Raw genomic sequence first — 20,065 nt, 5'->3', positions numbered from 1 at the left:
TCTTTTCTATTCCCATATTTTTGCCTGAAAGGCCCTAATCTCAAAATAATAATGATTTGGACAGAGAGGGTTCACATTTTCCATTCCAAGGGGACCTCCAGATTTCCCTGGCAGACACCTGTCATTCCAAACCGATACAAATATAAACAATAAATGTCTCCTGCTGAAATCACACTGTTCTATCACTCAGAAACCCCGAGGTCCCGCGGCACTCACTGGTCTCTGCCGTCTCGTACTCGCTGTCCCGCAGCAGCTCGAAGATGTCCACCTCCACCCGGGCCTTGCCCACCCGCTCGGGCGCGCGGTTGATGCGGTTCTTGGCCAGGGTGATGGAGAGCCTCTCCCCTCTGCTGCACTCCATGGGGTCATCCAGGATGGCAGCTGTGGGGTGGGAAAAAGGTGTTGGCACTGGTTAGGTTTGGGATCTGCCCTCGCCTCCCCGTCCCCACACTCGCTGATCCCTGCAGGAGCTCTGTTTGTGCTCCCGTCACCGCCGGAGCTGCCGCTTCCCCCTTCCCACACGTGGCCTTTCCCGCTGCTTCTCCCACTCCCCAGGTCCTGCCAGACAGGTGGGTGGTGCAATCTCTGCAGCAGCCTCTGTTTTACCTGCTGGAATGGCACAGCACAGCCACCCACGCTGCCAGGCTCCCAGCACCACACAGCCTGGCTGCTCCCAGACAGGCACATCCAGCTGCCCAACCCTAAAATACCCAGATCCAGGCACTGCCTCACATCCTAACAAAGGGAGAACATCATCCCCAAAAACCCTCTTTTGTGGAAGCATCGATAGGGAGCTGAGAGCTGGAATATTTCAGGGAGCACGTGGGCAGTTGTGGGTGGGGAGGGACAAATATTTTTCAAACAGAACGCTCTTGACTCTTGAACTCAGCTCCTGGGGCTGCCCACTCAGATCTGCATTAGGCAGAGGGAGGTGAGGAGGGGCATTATTTTTGTTTTCTGGAGGGAAGGCAAAAAGGATTCAGGAGTGGAGCATTCAGGCCAGAATTTCATGAGGAGCTGGCACCCCAGTGGGTTCATCCTTGCTCACAGGAGGTGTCCTCCCAGAACTCAGCTTTGCCATTTTATCTGAGGAGGAGCAGCACTGCTGTGCATTAAAAAAAACAACAATTCTTGTTTTCCCTCCCCAAAAAACCACTCAAAGGGAGCAGTGCCAACCAGGAGGTGCTGGATCAGGTGTAGGGGAGCAGAGCAGGGATCAGTGGGGCTCTGCTGGTTCATGGCAGGGAAATAGGGAATTCCCTGGAGCAGCCAGGGTGCCTTGATGGAGCTTTGGAACCTGTGCTTGTGCTGCAGCAGGTTTGGGGTTTTTCAGTAGGGAAAAGCATGGGAACTGAAATAAATAAAATAACTGAAATAAAGTATGGGAACTGGAATAAATAAAACAAAATAACTGAAACAAAGCATGGGAACTGAAATAAATAAAATAAAATAACTGAAATAAAGCATGGGAACTAAAATAAATAAAACAAAATAACTGAAATAAAGCATGGGAACTGGAATAAAGCCCATCAGGGAGATATCCTGAATGCTAAGAACGAGGCACCAAGGACACACAGATTTGGAAGGCAGAGCTGGCTGGGACCAGCTCTGGATGTTGAGCTGGAGGTGGGACTGAGGGATCCACAGAGGGATCTGGGCTGTGCCTGGAAGGTCCTCGTTGCTCTCATCACCCTTCACTGCCACCAGGGAACCCCCTGCCTGGGGCCCAGGCTCCTTTTCCTTTGGTTTTCCTGCCCCCAAGGCTTTGAGCCAGCCCCAAAACTCAAAGCACAGCCTGATTTCAGCACCCACCTCTCAGGGCTCTTTTCCCAGCCTTGCCCTGCTCATCCCAGTGGGATCTTTTCCCTCCTGGCACAACTGCAGAGCATCTCTGTGTCCCAGCCCTGCCCCAACCCCAGCAGTGGAAGCCCAAAGGTGGTCCACACGAGCCTGATTTACTTCACAACCTGATAATACTCAAAAATTCCTTCTTTTCCTATCTTTTTCCCAATTTTATGGGAGTTAAATTGAGTTAATCTTCATCTCATTATGCTACAAAAAGGGTTGTGCTTTCCTCCAAGGCCAGGAGCAGGGGTTTTAGGATATTAATATGGCTGATGTCTTTATTTAATTAGAAATAAGCTGGGAGAACAATTTGCCACAAACTCCACTTTTCCAGGAGAGAAGCAGAGGAGAAAGTTCTTGTAGAAACTTTTCCTCCAGGCCTGCTCCCAGGGAAGAGTAAATCCATGTGCTGAGCCTGATGAGCATCACCAAGTGCAGCTCCTGCTCAGGTGCTGACTCTGTAAAATTAAAGATCAGCAGTGGGGGAGTGGCTGTCAGCATTCTCAGATTCATTAGTTTCTAATTTAAAGCTTCAAAATCACTAAATTGGGGAAATGTTTTCAAGTATTTTTTCCTAATTGGCAGCTTTCAAACAAAATCCACTTCCACTAATGTACAATTAAATGATCTTTAGGTATAAAAATAGCCAAAAGCAAAGCATTTTGAATAGTTTCCTCAAGCCAGCTAAGCAAAAAAAAAAAAAAAGTTTGCACAGAGCTTTTTTTTTAAATCTCTGTTCAGGATAGGAATTTCTATTCTTATTTTTGAGACTCTTGAGAACTTCCCTGAAGGTGAAGAAGGGAAGGGAAGGGAAGGGAAGGGAAGGGAAGGGAAGGGAAGGGAAGGGAAGGGAAGGGAAGGGAAGGGAAGGGAAGGGAAGGGAAGGGAAGGGAAGGGAAGGGAAGGGAAGGGAAGGGAAGGGAAGGGAAGGGAAGGAAAGGAAAGGAAAGGAAAGGAAAGGAAAGGAAAGGAAAGGAAAGGAAAGGAAAGGAAAGGAAAGGAAAGGAAAGGAAAGGAAAGGAAAGGAAAGGAAAGGAAAGGAAAGGAAAGGAAAGGAAAGGAAAGGAACCCAAAATAACAACAGCAAACTCTTTTACCTACTCAGCTCTGATTGAATTTTTACTTTGGCAGCAAATACAAGAGGAAGGGGAAAGTGCAGGGTTTGGAAAGAAAGGAATTCAGAAGGAGAGCCTGGATCCAGGCTGGAAGGGGCAGCAGCAGCTCCAGAACCCAGATCAAATTCCAGTAGAGTTTCCAGCCTCCCTGTGGGATTTAGGATGGGAAACCAGCCAAATATGCTCACTTTGGGAGACTGATTACTTTAACTAAATATTAAACCAGCCCCCAGGACTAGGCAGGTAATGAGGCTGAACTAATCTTTATTTATTAAAGCTGGAGGATGAAAAAAGGTCATTTAATGTTTAAAAAAGGTTGGTTTTAAAGCTGCATGGCTCGGGACACTGTGCCAAAGCTCAACTAATAGTGGCATCATTAAGTATGAACAAAAACCTTTACAGAAATTCCCTTTCATCTCCTCCTGTCTATTAAACAGGGGAAGCTGCATCAAGTAAATCTTTAATCCTGAAGACTTACAGCAAAGTCTTTGAACTTTGTTGCCCTCAAAAATCACTCCTCTCTTCCCCATGGTGATAAATGTCTCTGGTCTAGACTGCTCCTCCATGAATGATGAGAAAAATATTGCAGAGGGAGCCAGGAGCACCTGGATCTGCTCAGGATTTCCCAGGCACTGAGTGAAGCCAGCCAGGACTGAGCTTTTCTCATCTCTTCCCATGGGATGTTCCAATTCTGATGGAAAAACATCCCTTCTATTGTAATAATTAGCTTTTTATTCAATTTACTGGGCATTTCCATACAATTAACACAAAAATCCATGCCCCAGAAGGGCCAAACCAGGAGAGTTTATCCCTTTGGAGTAGCTGGGTAATAATCAATCAAGGTTCAAGCAACAAGTGACTTCCACTTGCAAATCTCCATCAGACACAGATTTCAAAGGCAACGCTCAAAGTTAATGATTTAACAGCAAGAAGCAGAAAAAAAAAATAAAGGTATAATAAAAAAAATAAAGGTATAATTAATAAATGAAGGTATAATTAAAAAATAAAGGTATAATCAAAAAATAAAGGTATAATTGGGAGCCAGAGGAATGCAAGAGCAAGGGGTGGCACCTTCTGAGAAAGGCAGATTTTAGTGACTGTCCTGCAGGGAGTTTTCAGCCCTTGGGGATGGGGGATGAGGAGGAATTGGTGCTGTGCTGAACCAGGAGTTGGGAAAGGAGGAATTGGTGCTCTTTTCTGAGCCAGGAACAGGAATTGGTGCTCTGCTGAACCAGGGGTTGGGAAAGCAGGAATTGGTGCTCTTTACTGAGCCAGGAGCTGGGCAGGGAAGAATTTTTGCTCTCTGCTGAGCCAGGAGCTAGGCAAGGACAGGAACTGGTGCTCTCTGCTGAGCCAGGAACAGGAATTGGTGCTCTTTGATGAGCCAGGAGCTGCACAAGGAGTAGGAATTGGTGCTCTGCTGAGCCAGGAGCTGCACAAGGAACAAGAATTGGTGCTCTCTGCTGAACCAGGGGTTGGGCAAGGAACAGGAATTGGTGCTGTGCTGAGCCAGGGGTTGAGAAAGGAAGAATTGATGCTCTCTGCTGAGCCAGGAACAGGAATTGGTTCCCTGTGCCTCCCCCAAGCCCCACATCCCCAAATCCACACAGGACGGGGCCATGTGGCTCCACAGGCAGCTGTGACAGCAGATGCTCAACCCCTTCTGCCCGTTCCCCTGGAGAAAACTCCTCCATGGGGAGGAAGGACATTGATTTCTCACCCCAAACAGCTCAGCCGTGCCTCCCTGTGCCAAAGCAGCAGCCAGGGGCCAGGCAGGGCTGTCACTTGTGTGCTCCCCGAGCTGCAGACAGCTGCCTCCCAGAGCTGGGTGACACACAGCCCTCGTCTGATTCAGCGCCTCAGACAGCTCAGACATTCAATCCTCAGCACCCTCAGCTGGTTCCAGGCAGGGCTGGGGAAGCAGAGAGGCTCCCTGCTCCATTCCCCAGGGCTCTGGGGCTCCTGGAGTGCTGCCTGCCCCAGCCAGACTCCCAGCATATGCACTCTGACAGGCTTCAGCATCCCTCCCCAGCTCATGATTCATCCAAACCCTAATGAAGTCACATTTTTATAACAATAACAGGGAGCAGATGCCACTGCCAGGATTACACACAGCCACAACGAGCTGTGTGCAGCTGACCTTGCCCCGTTCATGGCTTTTTATTTTTATTTACATTTTTCTCAGATGCTTTTTTTTGTACCTTTGAAATGTAAAGTCATACTCAGAAAGACGATTTCCATCTCAAGGCATCTCTTGAAAATGTAGATTTAACACAGCACTGGCTTGGTAAACAGGATATTTCACTGTTCATAACCTGTCCCTCCAAGTGAAAAACACATAAAGGTGCCTGCAGTATTTCCTAAATGTCCCAAATGACAGGTTAAGATCACACCTATAACCTCTTCTGATTTATGCTGTAAACACAGGCACAGAATCGCTGAGGTTGGAAATCTCTGGGATTATCAAATCCAACCTGTGCCCAATCTCCACCAGAGCTCTGAGTGCCACCAGTCCTGTCTTCCCTGGACACCTCCAGGGATGGGCACTCCAAACCTCCCTGGGCAGCCCCTGCCAAGATTTAACAACCTTTTCCATGGGGAAATTCCTGCTGCTGTCCCCCCTGAGCCTCCCCTGGCCCAGCCTGAGGCCGTTCCCTCTTCTCCTGTCCCTGTTCCCTGGAGCAGAGCCCGACCCCCCCGGCTGTCCCCTCCTGGCAGGGATTTGTGCAGAGCCAGAAATTCCCCCTGAGCCTCCTTTTCTCCAGGCTGAGCCCCTTCCCAGCTCCCTCAGGAATTCTCCAGCCCTTTCCCAGCTCCCTCAGCCCCTCCTGGGGCTCCAGACCCTTCCCTGGACATGCTCCAGCCCCTCCATGTCCCTCATTCCATGAGGAGCCCAGAACTGGACACAGAATTCCAGGTGGCTCCTGCTGGCCACACCATTCCCTGCTCCTCAAATCCTCTGTGCCCCCTTTATCAAATTAAAAGCTGTAGCCCCTTTATCAAATGGAGAGCTGTAATCCCAGTCCAGCCCAGTTCAGTCACCCAGAAGATCCCAGTACCTGCCACCGGAGCCGACCACTCCTTCCTCTCCAAACCCAAAAGAATTCCAGGAAAACATTTCATTCTTCAAACAGCCACGTCCTGCTGAGGAACATCAGGAGGTGCCCCAAACCTCCACACCTCCCCATCCTCCTGAACTCCAAACCACCTCCAAACCCACGAGGGTGCAGGGTCAGGTGAATAAAAATTGCTTTCAACATCTCCTTTATTTTGTGCTTTTCTGCTCTGCTGAATAAGGTATCAGCCCTCCAGGCTGTCAGTACAGTAAAGGAGCAGAAATTTGCACAGTTCCTCATTACAGGGCTGTCAAGTGGAGCTCCAGTGGAGAAACAGGTGGGATTGTATTTTCCATTATAATCTCTGAAGTGCTGCTTAAAAATAAAATAAAAAGGCGTCAACACGCTATTACTCTGTGAGGTAAGAGCATCTCATCACGGGAAAAAAGAAGATCTGAAAACATAAAATCTCTTTCACAAAGAGGCTTGATAATATTTGTCTGGTTGGGGTAGCAGAGGGCTATTTATTGCTCTTGGCCAGCACTGGGAAATCTGCATTTAAATGGAGCTTCCCTCTCGTTCCTGCTATCCAGAGAGAGCAAATTCAGGGGAGGTGTGATAAAAACAGCTGAGGGCTTTAGTTCCTGCTGCTTGAAACACAATCTCTCCTTTATCTTCTTTAATAACTGCTTTGTGTACATAAAATCAGAATTACACTCCCCGAGACCTGGAGTTCCCAGGAAAAATTGAGAAGGAAGGGGGTGATCTGCCCATTATTGTTGGGATGCAAAGCCCCAGTGGGACCAATCCTGGGACCAGCAAACATCATCCCTCTGCTAAAAACCCTCCAGGCTCCTCACCTCACCTGATTTTGGGAATATAAATCCCCACCCCGAGGCAGCAGCAAACACCCCGAGCACAAAAAGAGCAGCAAAAAGGCACAAAAAGACAAGAAAAGAGTCTAAAATGGGCAATTCCCATCCAGAGCTGGCCCAGAGTGTCTGAACCCAAACTCTGGTACCAAAGCAGGGCAGGAAACTGATTTTAGAGGAAAACCCCTGTGAGTTTTCACAGCCAGACTTGAGGCAGTGCAGCTGTGGAGAAAGTCCCGAGCTGGGGATTCAAATACTGGGGATGTGACCAGTTAAATCCCACTCCACGCCCTGAGAAACCTGCCAAGAGAATTCCTGAAAACAAGGAGAGGAAAGCAGGGAGAAGGAGGAACGAGGTGTGAGGTCAGGGAATGGATTCTGGCTCTGAAAGGAAGGGACAGGCTGGAAGAATGAACACCAGGGGCTCTCCTGCATGTCCACAAACCCCCAAAACAGGGAATTCCAGCCACAACAGGGAATTCCAGGCACAACAGAGAATTTCAGCCACAAGAGGGAATTCCACCCACAACAGGGAATTCCAGGCACAACAGGGAATTCCAGACACAATAGAGAATTTCAGCCACAACAGGGAATTCCAGGCACAACAGAGAATTTCAGCCACAAGAGGGAATTCCACCCACAACAGGGAATTCCAGGCACAACAGGGAATTCCAGACACAATAGAGAATTTCAGTCACAACAGGGAATTCCAGCCACAACAGAGAATTCCAGCCACAACAGAGAATTCCAGCCACAACAGAGAATTCCAGCCACAACATGAAATTCCAGCCACAACAGGGAATTCCACCCACAACAGAGAATTCCAGCCACAACAGGGAATTCCACCCACAACAGAGAATTCCAGACACAACATGGAATTCCAGCCACAAAAAGGAATTCCAGACACAACAGAGAATTCCAGCCACAACAGGAAATTTCAGTCACAACAGGGAATTGCAGCCATCGGGAGCTTGTTTCTGCAGGGGTCAATGTGGTGTGGTGGGATGGTTTTGTTTTCCCTGGGGCTTTGCTCCCAGCAGGAGCTCCCCACAGCACTCCCCTCTAATCCAGATTTTCATCCCCTCTGAAAAGCCCCATTTATCAAACTGGACCAGAGTTTCCCAAAAAACCCAAGCTCCTCCATGGCCACTCACATCCCCTAAATGCCTAAATCTGATTTTTTAGGAATCCAGCCTAAAAGCACCGACTGAAGTTGGGAAGATCATTTTTTCTGCCTGTCTTTTGCTTCCATAATGTCAAGCTGAGTTTCCAAAGGAGGTTTTTTTCTGCCCATTTTTGTGGTCTCAGGTGACTGGCAGCAGCTGTGGTTTTGTAGGAAGAGAGCACTGGGAAGCCCTGGCGGGGCCAATAAACTTGGCAAGACCAAGAAATGAGCAAGAACTTAATTAAGTCAGTGGAGAGTATAAATATAAGAAAAATAACCACACAAACCCCAAGTGCCACTGCCAGGCGAGCAAAAAGAATGAGGGAGGAAGAAACAATGGGTAAAGTTCTGAGTTTAAAAAACAAAACAGAAACAACAACAAAAAAACAACGAACAAATGGGAAAGTCCAGTAGGATTTATGGCTCTAATGATGGATTTGAGAGATGGCAATGAACAATGGAGCTGTGGGATTTGAGGCTGCAGAGCTGGCAGAGAGCAGGAAGGAAAGGACCCAGACCCCACAAAATACCCTCAATAAATGTGTTTTGTACCCACAAAATCCCAGAGCTCCGTCCCCAGAGGTGGCTGAGTTTTGGTGGCTGTTCCAGCACACACAAAGATCTGCAGCACTTGGGGATTTTCTGACTGACAGGGATTTAAGGAGAGAAACTTTCCCAAACCTGGGACTTTGCCTTGCAGGGAAACCATTTCCTGAACCTCCTTCTGATCATGGGTTGGAAAAGACCTCGAAGATTATCAAGCCACCCCCGAGGTCACTAAACCCTGTCCTCAAGTGCCACACCCACATATTTTTGGAACACTTTCAGGGATGGTGACTCCACCACCACCCTGGACAGCCTGGGCCAGTGCTTGACAGCCTTTCCATGGAGAAATTTTTCCTAGTATTGTCCTGGGTTGTGGTGTAGGATGTGCACACAGTATTTATCCCATCCCCATCCCCATGAGCTGTTGGAACCAGGTGGGGCAGTGTTTTCCCAGGCCCCTCCTTTGGGCTCTTCTGCTCATGGCCCATCAATGCCTTGCCCAGGACTCACAGGGAACTCCCTCCAGGAGCTCTCTCTGTTTAATGGGCCATCAAGGAGCCACTGCACGACTCCTCATCCCATTGGGAGATGCTCCCAATGCCCAGGGGGAGGAGCCAAGCATTCCCACCTGGAGAGAATCTGGGATTTGGGACAGGACAAGCAGCCCTGAGCCACTGGATTCCCAGAGGAGCAGAGCTCCCAGACCTTTCTGTGGGATCACTGCTTCAGGAAGAGCCCCTCACCTGGACTGCTCCCCCCACCCTGCTCAGGCTGTGTTCTGACTCTGCTCTTTTGTATTATTGCATTTATTTTATTTTATTTTTACCTTTTTACCTTTCTTCTTATTAAATTGTATTTCTGACTTGGAGCCTCTCACTCGTTTTGCTTTCACACCACAACAAGTATCTAGTCCAGACCTCCTCTGACACAACTTGAGGCCATTTCCTCTGATCCTGGTGAGGATGAGACAGCAGGTTACAGGATTTAAGGAATTGGAGGTCTCTCTAAAGCCACTGAATCTCCACTAAGTGTGGCTTTAATGCCCATTTTCCTCTGAACCCTTCTGGATATCTCAGCATTTAAAGTGCATTTGCTCTTCTCCCAGCACCTCCCTGTTCCAGCTTTGGCTGATCCCTCCCAGACTGGCAAACCCCAGTGCACTGCAGGGGATGCACAGCTCAGCCCAAAGGATGCAGGAGGGAAATTCCAGGTCCTGGATTCCCCCATCCCGGGATCAGTCCACACACAGAGACAGAAAACAGCCTTGGATGTACCCCCAGTATCAAGCTGAGGAGGGGGAAACGTTTTAGAGGGGTTTGGGGGGTTTGCTTGTATTAATATGGAGAATTTAGAGATATTTTACACCACTTCTACTCCTGTTCCAGATCACTGGCCACTGCTGCTGTGACAAATCCCTAAAAGATGGGCCCAAGGACAAGGAGCGACCATGCTGGATGTAGATATGGCAATTCCTATAAAGATATGAGCCAGACAAATGATAGCTGCAATGATTTTCATTCTCTCATGATGGATGAAGAGGGAAGAGATAAGGTGGCTCCTCAAGGTTTGCCAGGACCACGTGGCAAATAAACAGATTTAAAGTGCCAGGAGGCTTCAGGAAGCCTTGTTTAGACACTCGGCCTTTCTGCCAGCAACACCTGACAGTTCTGCCTCAGCCCTCAGGCATTTGAGGGCATCACAAAGTCAGCAAACTTTGTGATCTGCAAACAGATCTGGGAGATGGGAATCCCTGGAAGGAGGAATGTGTGTAAAGAGAAACGGGTCAATGCCACGTGGCTGAGTGTGGGTGGAAAAGTCAAACTGTGCTTTGGAGACTTTGGGAAGGGAAGGAGCTCAGAGATCATCAAATTCCACCCCCTTGCCATGGGCAGGGAGAAATTCCATGGGCAGGGAGAATTCCATGGGCAGGAAGAAATTCCATGGGCAGGGAGAAGTTCCATGGGTAGGGAGAAGATCCATGGGGCAGGGACACTTTCCATGGGCAAGGAGAAGTTCCATGGACAGGGACATTTTCCATGACCACAAACACTTTCTATGGGCACGAACACCTTCCATGGCCAGCAACATTTTCCATGAGCAGGAACACCTTGCATGGGCAGGGACACCTGCCCCTAAGCGTGTCTGCTCCAACAAAGAAGCTGAAAAGATGAATAAAGTTGGGAAAAGGTGACATTGGAAACCTCACCCCTCTTGACAAGGATCCAGATGTCTTAAGCCACATCAAAGAGTTTGATCCAGGCGTAAAACGACGCTTGAGCCTTGCCCTGACGTGCCTCAGGATTGTTTCCATCCCTGCTCCTTCCTGATGGAACAAACACCTTTTGCTGCTGAGTCACTCTGGAATGAGATGCGAAGGAGCAGATGTGGAAGCCCTTCAGATCCAATGCTGATCAATCTGCACAGCCTCCATTTATTTACTTTTTGCCACTCAGCCTTCAGCTGATTTAATGGGTTGCTTTAATGTCCTCCTGCCTCCCCTCGTTAGTATGCTCTGCCCACTGCAATCCTTCTCCCCTGATGGCTTCTCCCCTCACTTCTGGATGGGAAAGAGAAACAGCAATTTGCTTTTCCCTGGGCTCTGACATGGTTCTCCCTGCTTTTCTATCCATCTTAGCAGCACATTGCTAATTCATCTAATCTCAGGATGCTTTTTCTGGTCGTTTGGACCTTAAAAAAACCCAAAAAGGCAGCTCCACTTTGTTTGTTTTTTTTTTTTTTTTTTAGATGGATTTTTGAGAGAAGGGATCTGCAGAGCCCTGAGTGAGTGAAGTGATGCACAGCAACATCCTCACTCAGAGCAATTTGTCTCAGCATCCTCTGGAGACCACCCCTAAGCAGGGAGGGTGTCAAACATTGCCTGGAGAATCCCTGGCACAACAGGGAAAAACAACCACAAAAACCCTTAAAAAGTTGCTCCAAGTTTTCCCAGAGAATCTCTGATGTTTCCAGCGCGAGGCTCTTCAGTGTGGGTAAAGAACAACTTTTGGGCAAACAGCTTTTTGCTTTCAGCTTGGGGAGCTCATTACAGATTCTCCTGCATCTGGAAAAGTTTTAAAGGCACCACACAGAAACTGGAGAGGGCAAAGCGAAGAGCAAGGAAGGAAGGGGGGGTAGCAAAGCTACAGAAAAGGCTCAGCTGCAGAGTGTAAATTAAAGCAGACACAAAAAACTCTTAGAGAACAAGGCTGAACAAACCCGCTGCAGGCCCATGGGATGTCAGGAGTGATGGAAGAGCTGCTGGGATCGGGGAGGAATCAGCACCAGCACGGGGTGAGGATTGAGATGTTCCAGAGCCAGCCAGGCTTGTAAAGCAGAGGGAGTGGAGTGAATTACATCCCCTGCAGTCTGCTCTGAAGCTTCTTTGAGGGGATACTGAATTAGTGACATTAATACAGCGAGGAACTGGATCAGGTTCCCAGTGATAAGCTTAATTAAACAACAGAGTTATCCATAGGCTGGGGTTTATGGTATAAATAAGCAACATTTATACTGATTAATTGAAGTCATGGTTCAGATCATTAAATCCTCCTCCTTCCAACCATCTTAATGAGGATACCTGCAGGAGCTGAAGCCAGCTCTGATGTTTGACACTTGCACACTTGGAGAGCAGGAGGACAGGGGGCCTTGCCCAGGCTCTTTCCCACTCTCTGGAATTCCAGTGGGTGCTCCTGGAATTTCTGCTGTGGGGGTTTCTGGGTTTCTGCTGGGGGCTCACCCTGGCTGCTGCCACGTGAGGAGTCAGGGCTGGCAGCCTCAGGCAGCACCACGTCCCCAGCACTTCTCCCAGTCTGTAAAAGACTTCTTAACACAGCAATGAAAACATCTTGGAGACAGCCAGCTGTGTCAGCTGCCCTCACAAATCCAATTCTTTTTCATTATCCCAGCCAGAAAGAGCCTGCCTGGAGAAACAGGGCTGCTTTATCATCCTCCCCTGCCTCTGCCCACGTGAGAAACGTCCTGGGCCAGCAAACTGTGACCCCATCATCAAATAATGACTTATTGTTTATTAATGATTTATAACCCAACCTCCTCTCCCTGCCGCCCACTCCTGGCCACCCCTCTCAGCTCATTCCATGCTGCAGAGTTCAAGGGGAAAACCCTTCCAAAAGGCTTCACTCCATGAGACTGGAGGTTTAAGGATGATAAAATTCCCACTCCAGCGCCGCTCTGAGCCGGGATCAATTAAGGATCATCTCTAACACTTATTCTAATTGGAATTATGAAAGCAGAGCAGACCCTTTGTCCCTTCCTTTTCAGCTTTCTGCTCCTTCCCCCCACAGCCTGAGAGGTTTTATACAGCTCTAATATTTCAGAGTGGCCTTGGTGCTCTGAAGTGAAAAGGCAGCTTGGGAGACCATGGCTTGCTCCAGCTCATCCATCACATCTGCTCCCAAACCCAGTGGTTATTAAAAATTAGAGCTGGTCAAATTATTGTTATATTTTGACACATGGAGAATATTATTATCATCCTTCCCTGCTACCCCCAGTCCCTCCTCATGAATCATTCATGAGTCTTCTCTCCTGATTCCTGCAGAAGAGCTGAGCTCCTGCTTTGTGCAAGATGGATTTCCTGCCCAAGGAGCAGAGCCACGGTGGAGGGAGGATCTGGAGGGAGCCAAGATGAGCCCCCAGAGCTCTGATGAGCCCATCAAATGGTCCCAACAAATTCTGCAAGGCTGAATCATCTCCTCCAGCCTTTTCCCCTTCTTCTTAACACAGTCCTATCAGACTGGGAACTGTCTAATGGCGACAATAATAAAATAAACTTCATTTTGGGTCAGCTGCAGGATTGGAGCTATTTCCTTCATCTCTTCGCCATCACAGAAAGTGTCTTTTTAATGGATAACAATGATTGTCAGAGGCCAGTTATTACCTCGAAGCCTCGCATTTTGATATATCCAAAGCTGTTCCCTTATATAAATAACAGTTATTACCGTAAAGTGATTTTTCCCCTTTCTCTACTTCCAAAGAGTTCCTGCAGGAGATGGTGGAGAAAATGGGTTCCATTACTGCCACACTCTTAGGCCCTGTTGCTTTCATACTTTAACTCCCATCATTAATCTCCTTACGTGTCTTTAAACAAACGTCATTCATTCATTCATTCCACAGCTCTCTGGCAGCGATTCCTCCCCTTCCTTTCCCCTTTTCCAGTTAAACAGGAGCTCTTCCTCCCCTGACTCATCAGTGCAGTGCTCCTGCCAGTCAGGGAAAAACATTTTTTTGAGCAGTTTCCTGCTCTTTTTTACAAGGAAAAAAAGGAGAGCCCACGATCAGGGGAGAGCAGGAGCTGAAAACCCACAATGGGGATCACTTTGCTGAAGGGACCCTGGAGTGAGAGTCCCCTTGGCTTGGGCAGGTTCTCAGCACAGGGAAAATATTGGCTGTGGCACTCAGCAGCCTCTGAGCATCCTACAAACACGACTGCTCCACAGAAGGTGTCACTTTGGGGTGATTGGATGACAAACAAGGCTGTTCTCTCTCCTGACAGGCGCGGCACAGCTGCAGCTCTCGCTGTTTGCTCAGGACTCCGAAACTGCTCCACTGCTCAGCAGCCACAGAAGTGCTGTCACCTCCTTCTCCTGGGGAGAGGAGGCAGAGAACACAGCCTGACCCTGCAGTGGAGTTCAGACACCAACCCTGCCCCTGAGAGGGTCAAATCCCACCTTTTTCAAGGATTTAATCCCTTTCCTGGGGGATTAAATGGAGCAGCACCAGCACTGCTCACACTGCCAAGGCCACAGTGACCCCCAGCCAGGTGAGGACACACTGACCTTCCAGAAAAGACAACCCTCTCCCCCATTTTCCAGGCTAATTAAGGCTAATGATGCATTAGCCATAAGGCAGGTGGGCACAGGACCACAGGGCTGCATTTTGGGGACACGGCACCACAATGTCACCTCCCCTTCCACATCTGCTCAAGGGATCTGTCCCCAACACATCCTCAAAACAGGAGGGTCCCTCCCCCCCAAAAAAACCTCATTTTCATGAGGTTTAACAGCCAGGCCAAGCCAGGGCTGTGAGCTGGAGGTAAATAACCTTCAATTCAGAGTCACTGGTTTCCCCTGCCACCTCTGGGGGCAGAAATAGCAAAGATGAGTCCTCGGTGTGACCTCAGGTAACTCCTGGACATCTGGACTCTGCTCTGCCCTGCAGAGCTGCCATTCCCTCTGCCCTCGCTCAGCCACAGCCTCTCCCTCATTAGCATCTGTCAACTCCAATTAACAAGTGCAGTGACATCGGGGGACACGATTCCTGAAATCTCCTGCGAGAGACACCTGGCAGGAGGAGAGGATGGGGTAAAACCCCCAGAAAATTGTCATTTCTGCCCTCATGGTCCTCTCTTGGCAGCCCAGAGAATTCACTTGGACTCTCCCACCTTTTGGAAAAGCCCATCCCTGCTCCTAAAATCCAAATTATCTCCCCTTTCCCAGCCGTTTTACTGGATAAAAGGATTTCGGGGCCAACAATTTGGTGGTTTGCAGGTGCCTCCTCTGAGCTGTTTTCCTCCCCTCCAAACCCAACAGAGCCTTTCACAAAAACTGCTTGGCTGTGTTTTCCTGATTAACCACTTAATGAGGAGTCTGCACAGAGCAAAACCAAGAGGAAACGAGGCCAAGAGCCCTCCTGTTTGAAACAAGAGAAACTAAGGGGGAAAAAATCCAAAATAATCCCCCTGAAGAGTGGCAAAAGCTCAAATGGAAGAGGCAAAGTGCTTTTCCAAGGAAATACCAACCACCTCCACATATCCTTAATATCCTAAAGCTCCTTGAGGATCAGGAATATTCATGAATAAAAGCCTGGCAATGTGGGAATTTATTGGAAAAGCTTCAATACCAGCTGGTTCTGATCCTGTCCCTGCTGCAAGAAGTCACTTTCTGCCACTTCTTGAAGTGCATAACTTTGCTGCAAGGTTGTGGAATTTCTTTTTGTTGTTGTTGTTGGTTTTGTTTCTTTGCTGGAAAAAAAAAAAGGTCATCTAAAGGAAAAAAAAAAAAAGAAAAAAAAGAGAGACAGGCTGGGATAATTTTTTGGCAGAGAAGCCCTGGCAATATCTTCTAGGTCAAAAGAGGTGCTTCTCCAAAAATTTAAATTTCTTGAGCTCAGCAAACAGATTTTCAAGGCACTGAGAGGGTTTTCATTACATTGGAAGTCTCTGAACGCAGGATTTTTATTTTTTTTTCTGTAGAACATCATGAGCCAAGCTGTGAGACGCTACTAAAGTCCAAAAATAAAGGATATTAATCACTTGGCCGCGATTTTATTTCTCATATAACCACATCCGATACGTGTTTGCCTGTATATGTATAAATAAAACACCAAAAGACAACCTTTGTTCAAAATTAAATAAGTCCAAAGAGCTCAGCACCACCGAGAGCAGCAAAACTCTGTCCCTTTGCTTAAAGAGAAGCTTCTCCATTTCCTTTCTGGGGCAGGAACTTGTGATTCCCACGCTCCAGGAGCTCCCACAGCCTTTCCTTTCCCAAAAAAAACCTCAAAATCACCCCCCAATTTCCAACACTTATTAAACCCCACCACGTTCCCAAAGCGAGAAGCTTGGCAGTGCCCACGGCTCGACACGGAGAGCTTCAATTAAATCAATTAGCATCCCCATCCACGGCTAATATTGGAGACGTAGGAGAGGCTTTATTATCCCAAATAGAAAATCAGTTTGTGTGTCCAGATGGTCACTGGAGGCGCTGGAATTGCCACTCTCTGGCTGTGTTTGGGCCCGTTTTGGATGGCACCAGCCCTGTTTATCAGCTTGGAGAGGAGCCTGTGCCATCTGGGCGAGAGGAGGTTCATTGTCTGCCTGGCAGGCACGGGGTAAACACAGCTCCCCCTCCCACTGCACTGCCATTTATTAAATGTGGAGTCTGGGAGAGGCAGGAGAGTGCTGCTGCTGCCTTAAGTTTTAGATTTTGTGTTCTTTCGGAAACATGTGAAACATTCAGAGACGTTTTTCCCTGTTCTGAGGCAGCTCTGAGCTCACAGTCAGTGTCACTCAGCTCTGCACACAGCAGGGACACAAAACAAATCCTTTTCCTGCTGCACACCAAGGACAACTCTCAGCCCCAAAAGCACAAACAAGGCTGGGCTGGAGGGAGGAACAAGAAGGATGGGACCTCACAGCCTGGAGCTGGAATGGGACAATTAAACCCCAATATGCAAATGGACCAAAACTGATAAAAGTGTGAGACCTCATGACCATTTGTCCATTTTGTGACCACTTCGTGACCATTTTATGACCATTTTGTGTCCATTTTGGGTCCATTTTGGGTCCCCCTTGGGTGTAGCCCTGCCAGGCTCTTGTCCTGCCCAAAGTGAACCTTAAAGGCCTTTTAATAAATCTCTACTTTATTCTCCAGCTCTGTCCAGTCTCTGTTCCAGCTCAGCCTCCCCAAGGCATCATTGGGCCAAGGGAAGATGCTCTGGGGAAGGTGGAACCCTGGGCAGTGTGAGGATGTCAGGTTGTTGTATAATTACCCAGATTTGAAACCTCACTGGAATTAGATCAAGGACAGGCCAAAGAACACAGTCACTCTGTGGCTGTGCTTTGCTCTGCTCTTACAAATCGTGGCCACACAAATTCTTTTTCCTTAGAAAAACAAGTGGCATCATAATATGAATTTCTTCCCATACGACACAGAAATAAAACTGAGTATAGAGAAACTACAGCCCTAAAATTGTGGAAAAATAATAATAATAAAAAAAAATTAAAAACCCATGGGTGATGCTTTACAGGTACTTTATCTGCACCAGTAACAACCAGTAACACCAGTAACAACCTGGCAACTCCCTGTGCCCTGCTGTCCTCCCTGGCTGCAAGGGGATGCTCTGGAGTACTCAGGGGCAAGGAATGGAGCCGAAATTTCAGCCCTGACCCGTCTCAGTGCCTGCAGCTCCACCTGGGAGCACATCACCAGCACCTCTGATCTGCTCTTCAGGGGAAAATTAGAAAACTCTGGTTATTTCTCTATTGCCATAATCCCCAGCCTTCTGATGATAGTTTACACACCTTCCTGCAAAGTCTCTCAAAACAATCTATATTGTTCTCATTCCTCTCTGTGATGGACTTCTGTATTGACCACTGGGGCCAGAGAGGTGTTCCTCTCAGTGACCAATCCTTGACCAAACCCCAAATCCTCTATAAACCCTAAATCATAATAAACCTTCCTTCTTTTCCCTGCTTCCACCTGACGGGTGAGTGTGTTTCTTTTCATGTCCATAATTGTGACATTTCTCAAGGCAGGAGCCCCTTGCACAGGGACCCTCTGAGGCACCCAAATTATCTGTGCTACAAAGACGCCCCAAACCCAGCTTGGTTCAGCCCCAGCCATGGAGAGCTCGGGACGGGCTCAGCAACAACTCCTGAGCATCAGCAGCTCCTCCGGGTTTGTGATGACAGCACGGCAGCGCTCACAGCCCGTTAGGTCTCTAACTGCTGTTAAAAACCTCTCATTAGTCTCCCGATGTCACCTCCCTGTCGGGAGAAGGGAGGGATGATCCGTCTGTTCTCGCGCTCTGTGTCTGGTGCACATTTTCCCCTCGTTTTTCAGTGGAACTGGTGGGTTATACAGGGGACAGGGAACACAACCCAGAGTGATGGCTCTGAGAGTGTTTGCCTGGGTGTGAATGGAAAAATAGGGTGTGAGGTTATTATCACTGGGGAAAAAGAAAATAAAACAACAACAACAAAACAAAACCAACCAAAACAAAACCAAAAAAAAACCCGAAAAAAACTCAAAACAAAACAAAAAAACACACAAAAACCCCCCACAAAAAACCCAAAAACACCCAAAACAACCCCCTAAACAAAACCAAACCCCCCCCCAAAAAATAAAAAAAAACCGACAAAAAACCCCACAAAAAAAATCCAAACCAAAAAAACCCAAAAAAATCCCACCAAAAAACCCCAACCCAAAAGCAAAAGCAAAAGCAAAAGCAAAAGCAAAAGCAAAAGCAAAAGCAAAAGCAAAAGCAAAAGCAAAAGCAAAAGCAAAACCAAAACCAAAACCAAAACCAACAAAAAAACCCCGCAAAAAAAAAACCACCCAGGAAAAAACCACCAAAACCAAAAAACACTAGAAAAACCCCAAAAAACCAAAACCCAACCAAACAAACAAACAAAACCCCAAAAAAACCAACAAACTCCTCCAAAATAAACCCACCAAAAAAAAAAAAAATCTTGCAAAATATGAAGCCCCGGTGTGTTTGTGCTAAAAGTGAAGCAGGTTCTAAAAGTGATCCTGTAAAAATGGATGTTTCATTCTCTGCTGGCTCGACACCGCCTCAATTAAGTTTTCTTGTTGAGGTAACCCCGAGGCAGCGCAATGAGGTGACAGATGGAAAACTGCCTGGGAGGGGAGGAGCAGGACTCTGCTGACTGCAGGTACACAAAGCCATTTATTGTGCTTTTTTACCTCCTGCCTTCAGCGTTCCTGATGGGGTCAAACAGGCGGGGAGAGCTGAGAGAGCCGGGTTTGGGTTGGGGTTTCACACATCCGAGGGGAAACAGTCAAATGGGAAAAGCTCCGGGAGCAGAAACTGAGAAATTACATGTACAGGCTTTTTCTCACCTCCAGCCACGCTCCTTTATTTTATTGAAAACTGTCACATTAATGTGGTTTTCGAGGAGATGCACAAAGCTCTCCTGAGTTTCCCAGCGCTGTGCTCTGATGGTTGGTGGTGATAAAATGAATTTTCCAGCTGCTGGTGGGGATGGGATGGGATGGAATGGGATGGGATGGGATGGGATGGGATGGGGAGGGATGGGATGGGATGGGATGGGATGGGATGGGATGGGATGGGATGGGATGGGATGGGATGGGGAGGGATGGGATGGGATGGGATGGGATGGGATGGGATGGGATGGGATGGGATGGGATGGGGAGGGATGGGACGGGATGGGATGGGATGGGATGGGATGGGATGGGATGGGATGGGATGGGGAGGGATGGGATGGGATGGGATGGGATGGGGAGGGATGGGATGGGATGGGATGGGGAGGGATGGGATGGGATGGGGAGGGATGGGATGGGATGGGATGGGGAGGGATGGGATGGGATGGGGAGGGATGGGATGGGATGGGATGGGGAGGGATGGGATGGGATGGGGAGGGATGGGATGGGGTGGGATGGGGAGGGATGGGATGGGATGGGGAGGGATGGGATGGGATGGGATGGGGAGGGATGGGATGGGATGGGATGGGGAGGGATGGGATGGGATGGGATGGGATGGGATGGGATGGGATGGGATGGGATGGGATGGGATGGGATGGGATGGGGTGGGATGGGGAGGGATGGGATGGGGAGGGATGGGATGGGATGGGATGGGATGGGATGGGATGGGATGGGGAGGGATGGGATGGGATGGGATGGGATGGGGTGGGATGGGATGGGATGGGGAGGGATGGGATGGGATGGGATGGGATGGGATGGGATGGGA

The 20,065-nt window shown here is 48.4% G+C and overlaps 1 protein-coding gene across 2 annotated transcripts in view; it reads right to left on the bottom strand.

The window, feature by feature from the left end:
* GRIK4 (glutamate ionotropic receptor kainate type subunit 4) overlaps window positions 1-20,065 on the bottom strand; it is a 209,504-nt gene that overhangs the window by 76,159 nt on the left and 113,280 nt on the right. For both annotated transcript variants that reach the window (XR_014591761.1, XM_083877997.1), the window contains exon 3: window positions 217-381. Coding sequence is in view for 1 of the 2 variants with exons in the window: in XM_083877997.1 (XP_083734123.1) it covers window positions 217-381 (165 nt within the window). In the remaining variant the exon portion in view is untranslated. The remainder of the gene's footprint in view (window positions 1-216; window positions 382-20,065) is intronic.

Source organism: Zosterops lateralis, assembly GCF_965231275.1.
Source record: "Zosterops lateralis genome assembly, chromosome: 25".
Taxonomy (NCBI): Eukaryota; Metazoa; Chordata; class Aves; order Passeriformes; family Zosteropidae; genus Zosterops; species Zosterops lateralis.
The sequence above is the reverse complement of the archived record's forward strand: the minus strand, read 5'-3'. Positions and strand labels throughout refer to the sequence as shown.